Source organism: Eschrichtius robustus, chromosome 1 (assembly GCF_028021215.1).
Source record: "Eschrichtius robustus isolate mEscRob2 chromosome 1, mEscRob2.pri, whole genome shotgun sequence".
Lineage (NCBI taxonomy): Eukaryota > Metazoa > Chordata > Mammalia > Artiodactyla > Eschrichtiidae > Eschrichtius > Eschrichtius robustus.
Genome location: NC_090824.1, coordinates 176,363,599 through 176,386,090, shown reverse-complemented (window position 1 = coordinate 176,386,090; position 22,492 = coordinate 176,363,599). Strand labels below are relative to the sequence as shown.

At 41.6% G+C, this 22,492-nt stretch overlaps 1 protein-coding gene across 1 annotated transcript in view; it reads left to right on the top strand.

The window, feature by feature from the left end:
* SFMBT2 (Scm like with four mbt domains 2) overlaps positions 1-22,492 on the top strand; it is a 216,627-nt gene that overhangs the window by 119,991 nt on the left and 74,144 nt on the right. The window contains exon 8 of the mRNA XM_068538343.1: positions 20,398-20,499. Coding sequence (XP_068394444.1) covers positions 20,398-20,499 — 102 coding nt within the window. The remainder of the gene's footprint in view (positions 1-20,397; positions 20,500-22,492) is intronic.

Below are 22,492 nucleotides of genomic sequence, written 5' to 3'. Positions count from 1 at the left end.
AGTAGTGTGTATCTGTCAGTCCCAAACTCCTAATTTATCCCTCCCCCACTTTCCCCTTTGGTAACCGTAAGTTTGTTTTTGATTCCTGAGTCTATTTCTGTTTTGTAAATAAATTCGTTTGTATCACTTTTTTAGATTCCACATATAAGTGATATCATACGATATTTGTCTTTGTCTGACTTACTTCACTTAGTATGATATGTTTATGATAATCTCTAGGTCCATCCATGTTGCTGCAAATGGCATTTCATTCTTTTTTATGGCTGAGTAGTGTTGTGTGTGTGTATACACCACACCTTCTCTATCCATTCATCTCTTGATGGACGGTTAGGTTGCTTCCCTTAGTGATATTTTAAATGTATAAATCTGGTCATGTTCCTTGCCCTTGAGAAAATAAATTTTATTTCAAAATAGAGTATATTTATTTTGGAATATATTATACACATACATTTGAAATATACACGTGAGGAGTTCACAGAGTGATATAGTGGAAATACAAATCCCCCCTGCCCCCCGTCTAGACACGGGAAGTTGCGGGTCCATTAGCATCCCTCCACCTGACCTTTCCCCATCCTCTTTCCTGGCTCTGGGTAACCAGCTCCCTAACTTTGGTGTTGACCGTTTCCTTGCCTCTCCTTGTAGTATTACTACCTATGTATGTTTTCCTTAATATTACACAACTTACTTTTGACAACACGAGAAACAAGACCAGCCCCGATTGTTTCAGGAGAGGGCGTTTTCCTGCTCTCCAGGGTGGAGGATGGCTGGCCAGTGCCTCGGTCCTAAGCTGGCCTCACTTTCCCACAGAGTTTGCAGGGGAGTTGAATAGGCACAGTCCTGAGCTAATCTTAGGGAATTAGTTGGATCATCAGCCAAACTGTAGCTTGAACTCCAGGTACTCCCTTAGAAATGTGGACGGGTCTGGCTCCGGTTCTCAGAACAGGTCCAGCACAGCATTTCTGTGCAGTGACTTGAATGTTCTCTTCTGCTTCAGGCAGCGGGACCTCGAGGGGGCCCTGGGACCTTGTTCAGAGTGTGGTCAGGACAAGCCAGGTGCCGTTAACAATCTGGGTCTGGCTTACTTTGGCATTTTGTCCTCAGCTTACAAAGATGATAAAACGAAGCAAAGCATCTTAGTGCTGGCAGCCTGCTCTCCTCTCACCTCGAGTGACTCAAAGAATCCTGATTCTGTCCTCACGCTTCCCTGATAGTTTGGGTATAGAATTCTAGGTCAGCTGTCACTTTTCTCAAGAATTTGGAGGTATTGCTCCATTTTTCCCTTTCTCCTCGGGCATCTTATATTCTCCTTTTCTCCACTGTTGTGAAATTTCACGATGATAGGCCTTTGCAGGTGTCTTTCCATCCAGAACGCAGGGTACCCCGGGTGTCTGCAACTCATGCCTTTAATTTTGGGGATGCTTCTTCTAAAATGACGTCTTCCACCTCTCTTTTCTCTGTTGTCTTCTTCATCTGTGACCAGGTGGTAGTCCTGGGCTGGCTGTGTAATTTTTTCTTCTTCTTTTCATTTCAGGTTTTCATTTTCTCCTCTGTTTTTGCTCTACTGTCAGAGGTTTCCTGCACTCATTTGTGCTGTTGTGTTTTTATGAGCACCTGTCTGGCGCTTTTTCTCTGAATGCTGCTCTGTTTATGGCCTCCTCTTCTTGCAGCCTGGAAGCATGACTTTTATCTTGTTGGAAGTATTGATTTTTTAAAGTTTTGTTTTCCCAGAGTAGTTTGTTTCCTCCATGTTGCTTCTGGTTTCTAACTTTCTTGCTAGAGGCTTTCCTCGGGTATCTGAGAATCCTTGACTGTGTGCTCTTGAGTAAGAGGGAGATTTGAAAGCTGAGGGCAGGACTGGGTCATGTAGGGGGACCTTCTTTGTATGGAGGCTACTTCTTTGTATGATGGTTTTTCCTCTTTAGCTGATTTCCAAGGAGGAGAATTTCAACTTCCCACCTGGGGTTCAAGGTCGAACTGCCCGCATTCTATGAGCTGAGTGGCAAGAAGAGAGCCTGGGGTTTCCGTATTTTCCTGCATCCACAGACCAGGGACCACCTGCCTCATCCTCTTCAGAGGAAACTGGAGGACCACTGGTCTGTAGAGTCAGGGAGGGGAGGATACCTGGGGTCCAACTGCTTCCTAGACAGCTCCCCACGCATCTTCTTCTATCACCTCCCACGCACCCCGAGTTTCAGACATACCTGCTCTTACCGGTTTCTGAGCCTCCTGAAGGTCCTGCCCTGTTCATTAGGCTGGGTCTCAGCTTTTCTGCAGGAGGCTTGGGACTTGGCTCTGTTGAATATGTTAAATTAGTTGCTTCTTGTTCATCTGCATTTTAGCTTCTATTCTTTAGTTTCTGTTCAAGTGGCTTTGCGTCTTTAAAATTCTTTACTGTAATTTTGGTTAGAGTTTAGGAAGAGGTGAAATTAATGTGTGTTTTTAGTCAGCTGTCTTCATGTGGAGCTCCCCTTTTTAAAGTCTTGTAGCTTGGACTGTAGGGTAAACTCCCACATCTTTCATTCAGTGAAACATTACTCCTTGGCTATAGTCATACTCAGTAAATATTTCTCAGATATACGGTGGATTATTGAATGGACAAATGCATTTAACTCACTGATTTGAAATACTTTGAGTTAATGTAGTTACAGATTAATTGGATATGCACTTATTATTTAGAACTATGAATACTAAGACTCAAAATATATAAACATTAATAATCCTCATATATTTTAAACTAATAATTAAGTAACTCAGTAAATGTTTATTGAGCAGTTACTCTCGACATAATTCTCTTGACCCGATTCCAGGGTTTCATAATTGTTTATATTTTCCTCTAAAATACAGTTGCCTCCTTCCCTCACTTTAATGTTTTTCTGTTAGAAATCAGACTACTATTTTTATGGAGTACTTGAGAATTCTCCCTGTCCTCAATATTTTGTTTATAATTAATGGTTGCTTTTTAAAAAAATATTTTATTTTATATCGGAGTTTAGTTGGTTAACAATGTTGTTAGTTTCAGGTGTACAGCAAAATGATTCAGTTATCCACACACATGTATGTATTCTTTCTCAAATTCTTTCCCCATTTAGATTATTACAGAATATTGAGCAGAGTTCCCTGTGCTATACAGTAGTTGCTTTTAAGAGTAGATACTGAATATTTTCTACTTTTCACAGGGCCTACAGGATGTATGGAGTGGGCAATTAATAAATAAAAATTGGCTGAATTGAAAATTCTGTGTTCTTAGAGCTTGTGAGATGCTTTTATAAATGTTTTCTTTTATTTCAATTTGACGGAAAAGAAAGGGGCAATTTTCTGAACCAGACTTTGTATGGGGGGAATATTTATACACTTAATTTTGAAATCCTGAGAACAACCACTATTAGTTTCCTAAGGCTGTTGTCATAACGTACCACAAACTGGATAGCTGCAAACAAGGGAAATTCATTCTGTCATGGTTTTGGAGGCTAGAGGTAAACATCGAGGTGTGAGCAGGGCCGCGCTCCCTCTGAAGGCTTTGAGGGAGACACTGTCCCTTGAGTCTGTTCTCACTTCTGGGGGTTGCCTGCAGTCCTTACCATTTCTTGGGTGTGACAGCAGACCTCCAATCTCTGCCTCCGTCTCCACGTGGCCTTCTCTCTACGTGTCTGTCCCAATTTCCCCCTTAGGGACACCGGTCGTTCGATTTGGGCCTGTGCTAAGGCAGCGTGACCGCAGCTTAACTTGAGCGCATCTGCAGAGTCCCTGTTTCCAAATCAGGTCACGTTCGCAGGTTCTGGGTGGATATGCCTTTTTTTTAGGGGTTGCCTTTCCACCCAGTACAACCGCGTTTCATGGATGTACAGTAATTTAAGAAAGCACGTAGTAGTATTCTCTACTGAGTAATTCCACTTCAGTGGAGGTAATTAAGTTCAGAGGCATTGCATGGGGGCATGGGATAAGGTTCAAGCTCTCTTAGCAGTTGCTTCATTTTAATAAAAACGAGAGAAGACTTATTGCCCTTGATTTGAGAGCACACTTTAAGTGACTTTTGGTTGCCATATTTTACTGAGAATTCTGACTTCCCTATTTGGAAAATGCAGGTAAATTTTAAAACATATATTTAGAAGAAAAATAAGTAATTAATGAAATGAGTACCAAAAAAGGGGGAAGGGATTAAAAAATATTTTTTGTTATTGAAACATAAATAATGAAATGTTTTTTTCTTGAAAACCAGTCTCATTACTTAGAGACCCAATAGATTTGCTGAGAATAATCCATATATCAATAATAATTTATTTGAGAAAAATATTTAGTATATATTCCTGCACTGCAAATCAGCAAGGTCTCTCACTAGCTTTCTTTTTTACTTATTATATTACCTTTGCAAGCCATCACATGATTAACTTACGACACATCCCACTGTCAAATAAAGTGAAATGCCCCAATTTCAATAAAAGCTTTTTACTTTTGTCCTCCCAAAGGACTACTAGGGTGGGTTTCTCTCAGAGTTTGTTTCTGTCATGAAAAATGAAGTTAATACAGGGCTAATCCAGTTTTTTGGCCAGGGATTTTTATACTGCTTCAGTTCTAATTCACTAAGTATTTACTACAATATAAGGAGTGGATTTGAGGTAATTTAGTTAAGTTTTAAAAATAGGGCCAAGGGAGACTAGACGATAAGAGTCTAGGGCTTCCCTGGTGGCGCAGCGGTTGAGAGTCTGCCTGCCAATGCAGGGGACATGGGTTCGAGCCCTGGTCTAGGAGGATCCCACATGCCGCGGAGCAACTAGGCCCGTGAGCCACAACTACTGAGCCTCTGCGTCTGGAGCCTGTGCTCCGCAACAAGAGAGGCCGCAATAGTGAGAGGCCCGTGCACCGCGATGAAGAGTGGCCCCCGCTCGCCGCAACTAGAGAAAGCTCTCACACAGAAACAAAGACCCAACACAGCCAAAAATAAATAAATAAATTAATTAATTTTTTTTAAAAAGCAAGGTTTTTTTTTTAAAAAAAAAAATAAGAGTCTAACTATAATGAATGTAGTATTTCATGTGCGAGGCGCTCATAAGCCTTTTATAATTACTGCTACTTTTCATTTTCTGCTGTTCTTGTAAATTGTAATCTTCATTTGTGACCCCTCTTGTTTGCAAATGTTGAGGTATAGAAGTTTCACTGACAACTCCTATATATATCAAAAAGACCTGCAAATAAGAAACAGCAGTTCCTAATTTGCCAGGTAATTGAAATACAGTACTTTCCCCTTAGAGGAATACAGATGTTGAGCCCAGGGAAAGCGGGGGCTTTTCAGTGCACCTCATTTGTGACTACACCTTGTAATTTCAAGGGAAGAACATTATTTGAAATGTCACTAAAATCGTTCTTCATTTTTACCCCTTAAAAAAGGGAAATTGTTTGAATTTTTTTTTTCATTCTTTCTGTTAACAAAATATTTAAAACCTTTGGTGTTTGAAATACCAAAGAAGCTATTTAGAGATTTGCAGAAGAGCCGAAGGAACTCTAAATAAAGCATTGAGCTGGGGCCATAAACCTTGCATGCCTTCTATGTCGGGGTCCCCAGATCTGCCGCCAGGTTTGGTAATTCACCAGGACTCAAGGTTGTTAACAATCACGGTTACAGTTTATTATAGTGAAAGACAGATGGCAAAATCAGCAAAGGGAAAAGTCTCATGGGGTGAATTCTGGACACCCACACATAACGCTTCCAAGAGTGCTCTCCCAGAGAAGTTGCCCAAGGCAACTTCTTAATTCCTCTCGTAGCGTGTTGGGCCAACATGTGCTAAGGATGCTCATGAGAGACTCACTGCCCAGGGCTGTCATGGGGGGCCAGCTGTGTGGGTACCCATCTTGCCCAGCACGTACCCATCTTCCAGACTCCCAGAGGGAAACTGGGGGGGGGGGTCAGTATAAACTCTATGGTTGGTACAAACCGTGTAGGCACAGTAGACCACTCTTACATTTAGGGAAGATTTCATGTCATTGTCGGGTTCAGTTTATCAGCTGTGTCCCCATAGGCCAGCCAAGACCTGATCCTGGAAGCAGGCCTTTCTCAGGACTGCAGTCTCAGGCCTGCTACATGTGTTGGTTCTTCTCTTCACACCTCCATTCCGTCCCTTCACACAGTCTGTTGGCTCTACTTTGAAATTCCATCCGGAGTTCAATCACCCTTCACTTTGTCCATCACCACTACCCTAGTCGAAGCTATCATCCTCCCTGGACTCTTGCATTCATTTCAGAATTTATTTCTGGACTTGTTATTCTCTGCCCCTCTACAGTTTGTTCTTCCAGGAGCAGCCAGACAGATTCTTTTAAAACAAAATTCAGATCGTGTCACTCCATTGCTTATGTGGCTTCTGATCTGACTCAGGTGTGATGTGCCCTCTGAGCCCCTTTGCTGCTCGAGGTTCTCATACACTCTGCTCCACCCGCCGGCTTCCTGCTCTCCATCCAACACACTAAGTCCCCAGGCCTTCGCAGTGATGCTCTGCCTAGAAAGCGGTCCCTCTGGCCAATGCCTCAAGGTTTCTTCCCTCTCTTTCTTCAAGTCTCTGCTTAAAATTAAAAAAAGCACCCTCACCTCCATCTCCCCACAGCCTGCTCGGCGTTGATCCCCCCACATCGTCTGCATCAGTTTGCTTTCTCTGCGTCTGGTCTGTTTCTTCTTCCTGGAATGTACCCTCCGTGAAAGGAGATTGTTTATTTTCATGACTGCGCCACCCCGGTGCCTTGAACAGTGCAGCCCATCTTAAACACTCAATACCCATTCTTGAGTAGGTTAGTGAAGAACTAAGTACAGATCTCAACTTAGAAGGTTAAAGGCTCAGGAGAGGTCGTCAGTACAGCTTGAATGAAGTAAGTTCCCGCGAGCGGTTCCGAATAACAGGGGTGACTTTGTACAGAGAGGAAGCAAAGGGCTTGGTGGCTCCTGTTTGGTGGGTTGAGTACCAAACTGGTACTTTCATGATCAGCTAAAAATACCCCAGGTCAGTTCTTGGCTAAGTGGAGGAAATAGTTGAGAGCACCAAGAAGAAGATTAGGGATGAATTGAAATTAAGAAAAGAGCTCAGCATAAAACCCCCCACGTTCTATGACACCCCATTGCAGGTGAGCTTGCAGGGCCAATGTTGGCTTCTTGCTGGATGTGATCACGGAGTAGAGGGAATATTGCCTCCTGTGTGTTGCCTGTGGGTTTTTTCTTTTCAAAGCATTTGGCCCTACAATCTCTCAGGGTCTTGACAATAACGTAGTGTCAGGTGCTACGGTGTATGGTGTGTGTATTGTTTCCTCTTTAAACACATAGATCAGTGGACACACGGGGAGCTTAAGGAACGCCCTGGGGGGAGCGTGTTAGTTTAGGGACAGACTTGGCCATAAATGACAGGTTTCTGCCTTCTGCCCTGTTTTTCCACTGCTGTGCATGTCTTCCTAATATCACACGTGATTCCTCGGATATGATTGTAGCTGTGAACGGATGGGATGCGGTTGGACAGTGATGACCTGATGCTTCCGGGTTATTTCCCTTTTATTGGAGGCTGAGGAGAGATGTGATTTTCAGTGGGACACGCACACCCACGATACTAGCTACGTTCCCTTCCATTGTTGCCTCCCTGACCAATTCCCCATCAATATCTGTGGCCAAGGTGGAGGTTATAGGGAGTCGAGGTTATGACAACTAAGGCTTTTACTTCATCAGGACTCACAGTAGGTAAAAAGTGTACCTGGTCCAGTGCTTGGATAAAATACCCAGGCTCCTGGTGTCCCCCCCATAGCTCAGCTCCTGCTGTCTTTGACTTGGGTAGCGATTGAATGGATCCAGAATTGTGTATCTATAACTGATACGCATTAAAAGTGCCCTTGACATCTGTAAATAAAGGGCTTCCACTAATGGCAAAGCGGTAAGTTAAATTGAGCTTGCTTTGGTCTCAAGTGATTCCTGTCTCACTTGCTTCATTGCTTCTTGCTTTCCCCAGAAGTTCATGTTTAAGAAACAGAAGGAAGGGGCCGCTGAGAGAAGGCTAATTGAGAAAAAAAGATGCTACATGTGGCCATTATTATATTTTTACACAAACACATAAGGAAAGGCATTCCATGCACATATTTCTTCTCTGTTGAGAGTTTTCAGGCTGTGCTCATAATACACGGAACATTCCACATCTGTTATTTCTTTAGCTCTTTTCAGCTTTGAATTATGTATCTGTTGGTGCATTTGTAGATTCAACCTTTAGGAGAGAACTCCTTGTCTGTTTTCGCATCTGAGACCTAGGTTACAGGCCAGAGAGAGAAGGTTAAGTGTGGCCAAGAGTGAAAAGCTTTCCTTTCTCATTCCATCTGGTCCAGCCAAAGGGGTAAGAAAGGGTGTGAGCCACTGTTACCATAGATTTTCAGGTTGCGGTTTCTATGGCGACCGACTTTTGCTGTCTTTTGGTAGCTAAATACAGCAGCAATACAAAACTCGTAGCTGAGTTTGGCCTTCAGGTACTGGGATCCTTGGATTCTCCCAGAATTTGCTCGAGGCCACCTATGTAGGGCCAGAACTTAATTTCTTGAGCATGACATTCCCTGTCCCACCTGGCAGGGTGTCTGATACCAAATAATTTAGCAGTAAGTGTTTGTGTGACTCTTGGTTGCTATTTCCTTCTCACCAACTGAAACCCCAGTGGTTCTTTGAAAGGGAGTCTGTCTTAGACAGTAGGTCATGTTGTGACCGGACTGGTGGCTCGACCCCTGTGACCCCTGCTGGTGTTGCTGACCTGACTTCTGAGTTTCTGCCCAGCAGCTGGTCCCAGGCTGGCTTCCCTCCAGCTCTGGCCCTGAACACCCAGACCTGGGAGCTTGCCCTCTGCCATTCCCTCCTTTGTCCTTCTCATCTCTTTAAAGACTTGGGGAGGTTTGTTAAAGTCTCTCGGGGATGGTGAATCGCAGAGATGTTCAGTTTGTGTCACGGCCATCCTTTGCCACTTTCAGAAACCAGAAGGGGGGCCTTGTTTGTGTTATTTTTCATGTGCTCTGGGTTCTTGAACTGCAGCCCACGCATTACGTTAACTCAGAAAGCACCATGGGGACATCATATTTTTATGCATGCTGGAAAAAATCTGGTGAGACCTGCTAAAGAGGGCAACTTTGGTCCAACAGTAAAGGTAACGATGAAAATCGCAAAGCCCAGATGTATAAAGAGTTCACTCAACGATGGCTTGATTTCAGGGCCCCCTACACCGCTGCCTGCATCTGCTAGATAGTGACTTGCTTTTAATTCTAAACCCTAAGAATTTAAAAATACAGTCCACTCTTAGTTATCTGAGCTGTGAGTTATCCTTCCCAAATGGCTTCTGTTGGCCGCTGATTATTCTGGCTCTCTCCAGTTCCTGGGTTTCAGGGAAAGCAAGATAATATTTGCATGAACTTCATGTCATGGGTGTTGGGGTACGAGGAGGGGGCATCGATCTCTTATTTATGAAGCAGACGCATTTCAAAGTGATTGTCATAGCATATTTTAATTTTTTCTAGATTTTCCATGCTACTCGCCATTAGTTAGAGTAATTAAGAATTGATCGTAATTCTTTTTTCTGTGGATGATTTGATAATAAATGATAGTATAGTTGTATGGAGGCAGGTTTTTTTCCCCCTCAAAGCACAGACAGATTATTTTTTTTTGTAGGTTAGGTTGTACTTTTTTTTTTTTTAAGATTTTTTTTTTTTGATGTGGACCATTTTTTTTTTTGTCTTTATTGAATTTGTTACAATATCACTTCTGTTTTATGTTTTGGTTTTTTGGCCACGAGGCATGTGGGATCTTAGCTCCCCGACCAGGGATTGAATATGCACCCCCTGCATTGGAAGGCGAAGTCTTAACCACTGGACTGCCAGGGAGGTCCCCTAGGTCGTACTTTTAATCTCCATCTTTTCTTTCATGGATAGGCAGTTGTAAATTGCAGGATCTCAAGTAGGCAGACGGATGTAAAGAGAAGTTTAAGTTCATTCTGTCTACAGAGGTTTAAGATCTAATGGAAAATGAGGACCACGTATGATGGGGCCCCAGCTACTGAACCTTCCACATATTCCCTCCTGCCTGAGAAAGGCCCCCTGGTGCAGAGGTTTGTGTGAGCTGCAGGTGTAAATGAAAGCATGGGAATCCTTCTGTCCTGCGAGTTCTCTCTTTCCTTCCGTGGGCAGGCAGTGTACAGTGAATTTCCGTGTCGATGGCACAAAGTCAAGGATAAGGTGAAACTCTGCCCCCTGTTTCTTCTCCAGCTCCATTTATAACCAGAAGAACCCACATAAACAAATCAGATAAACTTTTTTTTTTAAACTGAAATTTTTATTGAGATAATTGTACATTCACATGCAGTTGTAAGACATAATACAGAGAGAGACCCCATATACCTACTCTTCACCCAGTTTTCCCCAATGGTGACATCTTGGATACAAAACACAGTTTTGCAGCCAGGATATTGACATTGATACAATCTATGATCTTACTCGGATGGCCCCAGTTTTACATGTGTTCATTTGTGTGTGTGTACTTTAAAAAATTTTTTTATTTTATTTTATTAAAAAAATTTTTTTGACGTATTGTTGATTTACAGTGTTTCAGGTATACAGCAAAGTGATTCAGTTATACATATATATATATTCTTTTTCAGTCTTCTCCGTTATAAGTTATTATAAGATATTGAATATGGTTCCCTGTGCTGTACAGTAGGTCCTTGTTGTTTACCTGTTTTATATATAGTGGTGTGTATATGTTAATCCCAAACTCCTAATTATCCCTCCCCCCTTTCCCCCTTGGTAACCATAAGTTTGTTATCTATGTCTGTGAGTCTGTTTCAACAAATCACATAAACTTTTATATGAATAGATAATGTTCTGTGTTTAACATTAAAGAAAAGGAATGGATGAGTTTAGAATAGTAGAAACCTGACTTAAAGCCCCCCCAGTATTTAAGAACATGTCATGCTTGGAGTCGGTGGAGAGATTTCTAGATTCCAACAGAATTACTTTTTGCCCAATTATCTTGATTTTGCTCAGAGTAAGCACAAGCATACATGGCACATATAACACGCCTTTGCAAAGGAATTTGGAACATTTGATCATTTCACTTGTGGTTTTGTACAAATTCGTCCCCTTGCTGGACCTTGGTTGTTTCTGAGCTTCCAGGGCTCCTGGGAGACTTCAGGTCCATCAGCCAGGGGGGTGGTGAGCAGGGCGTGGCCGATGCGTCACAATTCCTTGTTCTCCTGTAGTAAGTTACACACCTTTGGGGTATCTTTGGAATATACAGTATATTAACATGCTCAGACCCTTCAGGATAGCGTACAGAATAAAAACGCAAATCAAGCCGTGGAGACTTCACCTGGACGCCCACATCATCCTCCAGTGGAAAGTCATTGCAGCGATGTCGGCCATCGCTTCAGTTGTTGAGCCCAGACAGGACGGAAGAAGTGGTACCAGCCACTCCCCACACGTAATCTCGTTATCCTCACGATAACCCGACATGCAGGTATGATTAGTCTTCCTGTAACTTGAGGAAAATCAGAGAAGCTCATCTCCTGTCCTACCTCACACAGAGCCTGTGGTGGAAGCAGGACCCAAATGCAAATCTTAACCGACTTCAGTCTTAACTGTATCTAAATCAGTGGTTCTCAACTGGGGAGGATCTGGCAGTTCTCTCAGTGTCTGGGGGCATCTTGACGACGACACAGAGCTGGGACAGATGCTACTGGCATCTGTGGGTAGAAGCTGGAGATGGACGGAACATCCTGTGTGCACAGCACAGCCCCTACTAACAAGGCATCGGTTGCCCCAGGATGCCAGCAGTGCCCAGGTGGAGAAACCCTGGCTAGAGAATGGGTGCTTTTCTTACCAGGAGGTTAGATTGACCCATGGAAGGCAAGGACAGCCGGGATTTGAGGACGATGCTTGAGATTTTCACTGTTCTTAGACCTGTGCCAGGCTGGCTGGCAGTCGGCACTTTCCCATTGGGAATCTTCTCCGCCTGTGGCAGAAAGAACACAGATGGATGTAAGCCCCTGTGTTTCAGTAGCTCCTGCTGTGTCCAGAAAGGGCAGGACACAGAGTCAGCCTTGCCCATCACTGACTCTTCATTCTCCCTCTGAAGGATTCCACATGCGGGGAGACAGTTCAGGGCCATTGGCCTTGTTTCCATGACAACAGTTGAGTTGCATTGAGGGCTCTCAGTAGAGGGGGACACCCGGCAATAATTTTGTCAACCGCATCCTGGCAGTGGGGTGTGAGGCTGGGGAAAAGCTAACCCCCAGAGCCCCGACTGTGGTTTTCTTTAGCCCACAGCCCTCAGGCTGGACACGTGGGGAGACACCCTAGCTCATTAGGAGAGAAGTAACTAAGCTTAAGAACAGACGGTATAATCACTGTTTACCTGTACCCGCAGCATAGGCTCTGTTTTTTTCTCATAGTGGTGCTGTAAGTAAGGTTGAATTTCTTGCCACTTACAATGCTTTTATGGTGCTTAAGTGTTAATGAAAGGCATCCTCATTGCCCCTGTTGTTTGAAAACAACCAGTGTACCAGTTTTTGGACTTACTGTGGAAATAGTCCTGCTGTAATCGCCTGTTATGAATTCTTGTGGTTCAGGTTGAAGTATATAGTACTACGTTTTCTCATGACTATTTTTTAACTTGATTGAATGCAGGACTAGTTGATAAGATTGCTGCTTACAGCTGTAAGTAAAAAAATGGAAACGCTTATTAGTGTTCAGCTTATAGATTTTTTATTACCTTTTTGTGATAAATATTTTATTGGCTGAGCTTAATTCAGTGCAACGGAATTGAAATATAATAATGCTATTGATTTAATAAATGCTGGCATCCTAATGCCCATTTTTAGATGAAACTAATATAATGAGGGTAATTATCTAATGAACATATGAGCACTAGATCTTTGGTAAAACAAAAAGAGGAACAGTATGATGAACTGCATTGGATTTTTTTTTTTTTAGCATAACATAGCATGCTGATATGAATAAAGGAATTAAAGCCTAGGTCATTATATATTGATTTGAATGTAGTACTAATTAAAACCTTCCTTTGACTTTTCTGAAGCCTGTTCTTGGAAATTATGCAAATTAATTGAGGCCTTTGAAAAGATGCCTATGCAATGTTTGAGGTCCCTGCGGACCAAAAACTGGCATGTTGGAACTGAAAAAATTATATGGTGCAGTGTTTTTGTGTATGATGCATTCAAAGATTTTAGTACTTAAAAAAAATGTGGAGGCGGGTTGAATTGCCTTATCAGTTTTTTTGTCCAATTTTTTTTCATATCAACATAAGCAAAAAGAAAACCGGAGGATTAAAGATTGAGGATCAGATGGCCACCACTAAGGAAATTCCTGGAGCATTTGATTGTGGAACTCAGGCTGTAAGAATTAGGTTTCTGCACAGGGAATGAGGCACTGCTTTTCTTACATGAATATCCTCACCAAGTGCATTTTAATTGTGTTGTGTTAATTAGTTTGAACTCCCTCTCCCCTGTGCCACATTCTTCATATTTTTATATCGTGTGGGGTGTATTTATCTAATGAAGCAGGGCTGGCAAGAAGCATCAGCTGTCTTGGGAGTCTGTGATCATAGCACGTACTAAGTTGTAAGAGCGTAATTGGCAATGCTTCCAGCCTCTAAAGTAAATGGAGAGCAGTGGGTTAAGATCCAGGAGGCATTTGAGAGATGAGTTGAACCTAAGACGATCGAATGTTCTTTCTTTTTCCTTGTCTTCTGTCTCTCAATTAGTAATCCTCTTCTCCTCCGTCCATAGATTAATACTCCGTCACTTATCAGTTTCATAGAGAACCTCAGTATTTACCCTGAAGCTTCGTCGTTCTGCCAATGACCAATATTAAGGCAGCTCTGTACAGTAGTGTTTCTTAAATAGCGATGCTTGATTCTTCCAGAGTCAGGTTGTGCTTTCTTCTCAGGGCTGGTAGTCCCTTCAGAGGCACTTAGGGGACCAGTGTGTACCTGGGTATGCTCTGAGGTTGTCTGATGTCCTCTGTGTCACAGGTGAAATAAAGTGGGACACCAGCCAAACTGTAAAGGCAGAACAACCAGCTATACTGTGTTTTGTCCAGACTTCTTTGTCCAGCGTTGTACTTGTATTTATCACATCTCTGTCATTTTCTAACTAAATTTCAAGCTTCTCAATGTCGGGAACCACATCCTCTTTTTTTTTTTCTTCATTCAGTACACAGGTTAGTGCTTAACATAGGGTATTGAAAAACACCACTGGCAGGTTGAGACTCATGGGGACTTTGCAGCTGGGGACGTTTACTAGATGAACCACATTTATCAGGTAAACCTGTCTGGGTTCACATTGATAATGTTATGAGAGATAGGTATCGATGACGGATAACTTGCAGAGCATCATAGGCATTTACTGGACACATTTTTTAAATCTTCGTGGCTTAAAGAACACGAAGGCAGTTAGTAAAAAAATAATGGTTCATTGTTGATAAAGACTGATTGACTTTATATATAAACATTGGGAGGTAATTTTAGTGTCAAAATTTTCTCTCTGACGGTTTTTTCATAAACCATTGAAAAGTGCTGTGAATTGACAGCAGAAATTGGAGGTTTTCAGTTAGTGGTCAGTATTCATAGCTATCGCTTTTTAACTTGGCAATATCTGTCTTTGAGATAGCATCTTAGGCGCTTATAGGTTATAAGGGTTTTGTTTGTTTGTTTGTGTACCATTAGCAATAAAAAATGCAAAGATCCATTTTGGTCTTTGCTTCCCCGGTCTGTGCCATAACCTGATAGCTAATCACACACAACTAGGTAATCTGATGGCTAGATCATGTACTTAGCGTCAGACCACATGGATTTGAGTCCTGGCTCCTCTTGTGAGCTGTGTGTTCTTGCTTAGGTAACTTAACTTCTCTGTGCCCCAGTTTCCTCTCTAAGATGGATCCTACCCCGTAGTCTGTTGTGAGGGGAAAATAATAATACAAGGAAAGTGCTCACATGTATTTACAATATGTTCATTGCTGTTACCCTTTCTACCGGCTTGAATATTATAAACCAAACCAAGCTACTCTCGGTGCAGTCAGTGTATCTTAGTAGGAGTGAGTGAAAGCTCCGTGGGGTCAGGAGAGAAGAAAGCTGATGAAATTCATGTGGATTACGGAAGCTGATGTGTATATAATCTCTTTTACATTGTCATTCGACTGAAAATAAGGTTCCCTGAAGAGCAATTGTTAAGGTAGGCTAGTAAGACAGCCCTCCAATAAAATGAATGGTATTTTACTTCTGATCAATATAAAACTACTTCAGGGCAAAAATAAAATGTGTAGCCATGAATGGAGATGGGAATGACATTGCCAGCCTGTCTTAAGGAGTTTTTCTGTAAACAGCTTGACTGGACTCCAGTTCGTTTGAATAAACAGTATTTCATGAATGTGACAGGCACATTTGTAAATGTCCTAAGGATTTACTACTTACTCCTGATCTCAGGAATAACATCATTCTTGATCCAATAATTTAGAGATGTGAAGGATTCTCTAGAGCTGTGCAAAGGCCAGAATGTATCTTTCAACCCACAGTGAATTTCCCATTATCTCTCAGTAGATAATCGGTTTTGTGAATCATTTCAGGGACCAGGAACTCTCTGTCTCTCTGTCTCTGTCTCTGTCTCCCTCTCCCCACTTAGAATTGAGAATGATTAGCTGGTGTTTGTAAATGAATGCATCTACTCTGACTGCATTAACAGTCTGAAGTAAATGGTCTAGGAGTGATAAATTTGTTTTTCAATGAGAATATCTGTACCCTTTCTTATATACTAATATGGATGTACATTTATACACACAAAGAGCTCAGATGGTCTGTGTATTGGCTTATTTAGAAATTAACTGGTGTTGAATTTTTTATCATAAAAATCTCTGTGTTTGTTAGGCGTGCCGAACGACTCCTTTTGCCTCTGAAATCAGACTTAAAAGCCTCAATCCAGTATCTTAAGACCCAGTCTCCCTAACTAAATTTACTGTTCCACCTTCTCAGAATCTTTTCTTTGTCATTCTAAGTCTCATGCTTTTTATGTTCAAAATTAAGGTTCACTCCTTTAAATCCCTGGACTGCCGTCATCTTGGTGGTTATAATTTTTTGATGCTACAAGTAAAAATATTGTTTGTTCTGAAATTTTTTCCAGACCTGGATCTTCCATAGCTGTTCTTCATGTCTTTTCCTTCTCCCTTTTGACAAATGCAGTTTTTGTGTGTATTCTGTGCATCACCTAGTGGCATGGTGTGTGGAACCCCAGTGGTTTCTAATGAATGCCGAATGAATGCATGAATGAATGATAGAATATAGAATCAGAACGGATGTCAAGAAATCTAGTTTTTGATGCTTCTCCAGCTTAATTCAATAATTATTTCTTGGCATCTTTCTTGAATGAACTGCATAACGTAAATGAGAGGGTTTGGCATTGACTGGAAAATATTGCATGTACTGCATGGCTAACAGTCATGTGTTTTAAAGATTTCCAGTGACCAGAAATCTAATGAAAATACTGCCCTTCCTCTCGAGTTCAAAGTTTCTGGCATTACCGTTCGTGAATAACATAAATATTCGAGTAGCAGATTTATAATCATAATCAAACTCATAATCATTATGGGTCTTTGCTCTTGGATTTAAAAATTTTTCATTTTGTTGACTTGCTTTTGAAACTGGTGGGACTTGTACACATTATTACCAGGAGTTTTCTTTTTTTTTTCCTTTTAAATGCTGATTAAAAAGTGACCTTAAGAAAGTGGAAGTTAGGGCTGGGGATAAAGGGATGTATTTTATAGTTTTCAAGTTCCTTTCTGAAATTTGGAGCTCAAGTTTAATAAGGTATAACAGATAGATGTGGATATTTGAGACCAAAATATAAAAAACCTATGTGAGTATGCAGCTACCTCCCAAAATGTCCGGCTTCTTTTTCAGTATATTAAACAAGAGAGTTTAAGAGTTTTCACATAGTTTGGAACAAAAACAGATGCATTTCCACAAGTAAGAAATTTGTGTGCGTGCAACTGAAACCTAGTAGAAAGAATTTAAGGTGTAGGAAATCTGAGCCATGATTCACAAGGGAAAACTTGTTTCTAAAACTTTGTTCACTAGGCATTATTTTTAAACTGTTTAATATTTTAATGTCATCAGGACAGAACATTGTCAACAATATTTTAATTGTTTAAAAATATGTCATTAACATTTTATTTTCACCCCACATGTGGCCATGGATGATTTTGAGGTGGGTGGTATTTCTTATGTATGAGCAGAGAGAGAGACTCTCAGAGGTTGACAAGGGAGCACAGGGACATCTACAAAGAAGTAAGAAAATGTGTGGTATCTGCACAAAGTGATCCCCTCTTAACCTAGAGGTACTGTTTGATGCAGGGTGCCATGGAATCATTAACGATAAGCATTTATAATAGAGTCCACAGCCTTAAAAAGAGAAAGTTATCTGAGGACCAGATTGCTGTCGTAAGCTTGTATGCTTTATTTCTAAGGAAAGGCAGGTCCCACTAGACAACTGTGAATCAAGTAAGGCAGCAGGTAAAGGACAATTATTAGTGTAGGGTTCCTGGGGGCTTTAGGGTTTCCAGCCCAGCATTGGGAGCTGTGATTGAGCAACCTTCTGGCAGAGATATGGGATGGGTGTAGACTTGGCTAAAGACTTCAAGTCAGTGGTCAAGGTCACAGTGAGAGCCTGGCATGTAGAAAGTGCCTGGGGGTTATGGGTCAACCCTACTTAGAAAGCTGGCTCTACTCAGAGTGCAGAGGGAGGGACAAAAGTGTGTGGGTCAAAGAGTGGGCACACAGTCTGAAATCAAGAGGGGATTCGGACGGTGGGTAGACCAGAAGCCCAGAATGCTGTCAGGACAGCCCTACAGCAGAAACAAAAGGAGAAGCAAACGGGAGAGCAGGTGAGAGATCAAAATTGCAAGGAGAGCCCTAGTGTTAGAGACAGCCAGGGAACAGGCACGAGTTTCCTGTTATTGGTGAACCGCATCTCAAGAACGTTTAGCCGTGTAGCTGTGAGTAATGGGAGAGACACTGCAGCAAGGAAGGACATTGCTAGCAGAGGGAAACGGAAGAACTTCTGTGAAAATAGTACATTCATCTTGCCCGTTTATCATAGCTACACGTGTCATTAGTGCCTGAGGACGTTTATGTAATACCAAATAATATCATAACGATTGCTTCATAAACTTGTTGAGTACATTCAAGCAACGTTTTATAGTATGTCTTAATTTTAGAGTAATTCCTCTTTTCAGAAGGTTAAAGGGTTTTGTGCCTAAAATGGAAAAAATATTTATCTGCAAAATCCACTTATGTGATTCAGTTCTTATTGATAGTGAGACACTGGGGTGCGTTGATGTTTGCTGAGAGCGTTAACTTTTAATCTTTTCTTTCAGTCATTTTGGGTTTCCTACTTTTGTATTAACACCTGTGGTTTCTGGCTCTGCCTTGGTGTTTGGGGTGATGTGTGTTGATTTGCATTAAATCTCTATGCTGTTTCTTTTGATTCCTTTCCCAAGCCACCTTTCAAAGTAAATGCTTTATTTTCAGTAATAAAAAAAGGAAATCATCTCCTGTGCCTAAGAATATTTTTTAATCAAGTGATGATTGTTAAGTTCAACGAGTTTTCGTCATACAAGTCCTTGCCCACGGAGCACATCACCCCCCTTGTTCTGATCAGCCCCCTCCCTGCACGAGGCACCGTGTGCTCCAGCCAGACCCAGCATTTATTGCTCACCCACTGGGTACGGAGACTTGCAGGCAGCTGTGGCCACAGGAGAAATGACAGGTCCTTGTGGTTCTGTAGGCATTTACATTCTGTACCTGCTTTGGTAAAGCAAAGTGGTGGTGGTAAGTTTAATAAGGGGATCTGGTGTCATACACTGTCCTGTTCTGATCAGCTGTTGTGGGAGGAGCAGGCATAGCCCTGTGGGCTCCGCACGGTCCTCAGAGTTGGATGTATTTAGAATGGCACCCTTGAATTAATGAAAAATCCACTTTAGGTTCCACATATAGGCGATATCGTATGATATTTGTCTTTGTCTGACTTACTTCACTTAGTATGATCATGTCTAGGTCCATCCATGTTGCTGCAAATGGCATTATTCCATTTTCTTTTACGGCTGAGTAATATTCCATCATATATATATACACACACACACCATATTTACGAAACAGAAATAGAGTCACAGACATAGAAAACAAGCTTATGGTTACCAGAGTGGGGGGTGGATAAATTAGGAGTTTGGGATTAAAGTATACACATGACTGTATGTAGAATAGATAACCAACAAGGACCTACTGTGTAGCACAGGGAACTCTACTCAGTATCTTGTAATAATCTATAATGGAAAAAAAATCTGAAAAAGAATATATGTATGTATGTATAACTGAATCACTTTGCTGTACACCTGAAACTAACATCGTAAATCAACTATATTTCAATAAAAAATTTTCAAAAACCCACTTTACATTGGCAGATAAAAGAAAGTCATAGATCCCCAGATATTTTTGTACTTCTCACCCAACCGATGTATTTAGAAACAGGAGGATTTACTTGCAGCTATTATTTCCTCAGGGACAGGCTGCAGAGACATTTATTTATCCACTACTGTTTATACAGCCTGTGAGTTATGAGGTGACCTTCATCTCTGCAAGATAAATCCTGGTGTCCAGAGTCCCGCCAGCCTCATCTGTTGCTGTGTAGCTAAAGTGGTTATTGAAATTTGTTTTCTTGAGAAGGCAGGAAAGCTCCACTCACACACATAAGGTTGCTGTGAATTGTCTATAAAACTGCCAGGCGCCCATTAAACGGGGGGTGTGGCTCATCTTTATAGAGCAGGAGACGGCTTCTGATTGGGCACAGGGCTGTTTTGGAGTCTTCTATACCCACATGTCCAAGGACCAATATCAGTACCAGTAACTGATAACCTGAGTGCTCTTCAGCACAGAAGACAAGCTGTATCCCCCAAAAGATCCTCCCCGAAGCCTGTGGAGTGACTCCGGTAGCAAGAGGCCACGTTTTCTGAGGAGGCCTCTGCCGTGTTTTAGATGACTGATCGCTTCTATTACCCTGCCGAGCTTTCCTGATGGCCCCTAGGAAGATCAAAGCTGTGCGGTGTGAATTTTTTTTTTGCTTAGTATAAATTTAAGCCTGGCCGCCAAGGCTTGTTTCTCCCTTGGAAAAGCAATTGAGCCTGCAGAAAATAATTAAATCTGTGATATCTTGCCATAATTAGAAATCTGAAATGGGGGAGGGTTAATTATTTCAATCCGATTTCAGTCGCCCACTAAAACGATCAAGGAAAGCATCCGGACAGTTACCGAGTTAGCTTACAATACCATTGCTTTTAATATTTTCGTCCTTTTCCCCGTAGGACCACGCAGATTTGAGAAGCCATTTCTTCACAGTTGGGATGAAGCTTGAAACAGTGAACGTGAGGGAGCCCTTTCACATCTATCCTGCATCGGTGACCAAGGTGAGGTCCCTCCCTTGCTTTTCACCTCCACCTCCGGAGTGGGTCCAGTAAGTCTTTCTAGTCCAAGCCAACCAGATGAAATAGGCTCGTGTGGGGATCTGTGGTGACGCAAGTAAACCCAAGGAGGAGGGCCTCCTCTCCAGTACAGTGATGTCTCAAGCTCCCTTTGTATCACTGATATCCAAGCGAGTGTGGTCAGATGCCTCCTCTTGCAATGGGTGGGGTGAACTTCACTTGTCCTCCGATAGTACCGGATGCAGCCGCTCGTGTCCTGCAGAGACTTGGAGGAAGATTCAGATGCTCAGCTGTGAGTTCACAGCAGTGAACTCAGCCACCGAATAGGTGCCACCTTCTCTTACTGACCACGGTGACATGGAAACTGCCACTTGTCCCTGTGCTCGTGAGAAGAAACCACTGATGAGTTTGTAATCTTTGTAATAGTAACTTGGCCCTCCTGCTGCACTGATAATAGTTCGTATGATCTATTTTGCAAATACTTGAAAATGGTGAAAAGCAAGTTCCCATCTCCAGGGGATCAGCGCTTCACTTCCTTTCTCTCATCTGCTTTCATTGACTAAAGGAAAAGTCATACGCCTAAGATTCGTAGATTTAAAATGAAAGTACCGTTTCACGCAAAGACATTTTTATTATGGCCTTGATAGTCTTTTAAGATTATAATTTCCCTTCCGCATCAAAGAAATCTCAACGAAGTTACCTATCATAACATATAAAGTATGTGTTTCTACCTTAAAAAAATACATATGTATATACATATATACACACACACACACACACCATTTATATCCTCTTGTTAATGGTGGGAGAAACCAACAAACTAAGATTCTTAGTCAACATGTGTTTTACTTAACGGCTTTCTGTGCATTTCCTGGGGTTCAAAAGTCAATTCCATTTTAATTTCTTTTTCTGAAGGAGACGGGATTGTTAATGTGGTGATTAATAGTATGAAGTTGTTTGAGTCATGCTTTTTTATTTATGAGTTTATTCAAGATTTGGTAGAATTTGAGAAATACAGTGGTGATCATGTATTACAGAATACGGGAAATGGTTATAATGAAACGTCCTTTTCTTCTTTTCTGAAGATTTTTTTCTTTAGTGAAACATAAATTATTTTGTAACTGTTAAAGCAATTTATTTAAAGGATAGCTGCATAGAACAAATAATGACTTACGCTCTGAATGATCATCTCGGGTTGAAGTGCAAGTGCTCATACACCATTCATTTATAACCTTTTTATTTGAAATGGCCTTCAGGGTTCTTATTGTGTGTTCTGGTAGTTGGCGCATTTTTCCAAAACTAAGGAGTGACACCTTGTTGCACCCTGGCCGGAATTCCTCTTTGTTCCAAGCAGGTGATTCAGTGATGCCAGCTGCCCATTTATCTGGGTATGTTTCATCCTCTTCTCATTCTAAGAGGCCGTGGTGTCATCTTCACCTGGTGTTTATAAACTAAAACAAACCGAGGTGCAGTCTGTCAGTGGTCGACGCTCACGTTTTTCTGCCTTTAAATAATTGTAATACATAATGTTAGAATGTGACATCCTAATTACCATTAGTTTCAGCCCAGATATCTTCATCTCATTGAATAGACTTCCAGGGACAGTAGTTTGGTTTTCACAAAAAAGAATCTTCTCTCTAAATACATGTTATTGGAGGTTGGGGGTGAGGAGGTATTCTCTCTGGTTTTTAAGTCACTTTTCATTTTATTTTTTCTTACCCTTTGTACCTAAGATAAAATACTTAAGTCATTCTGTTTCGCGTTTATCCTTCCTTCTTCCTCCTCTTACTGGCCGTGTACTGCTGCCTCTTAGAACTTGGGTCGGCACCTCCCCAGGTGCAGGACTCACCTACAGGTCATGAAGTAGTAGAATATTCTTAATGTAGAAGCTGTTTATAATTAAATTTATTTCTATTAACTTTGGAAAAGGTTTTAGAATATTACGTTTGAGACTCTAGCACACTGTGCTGTTGTTAAG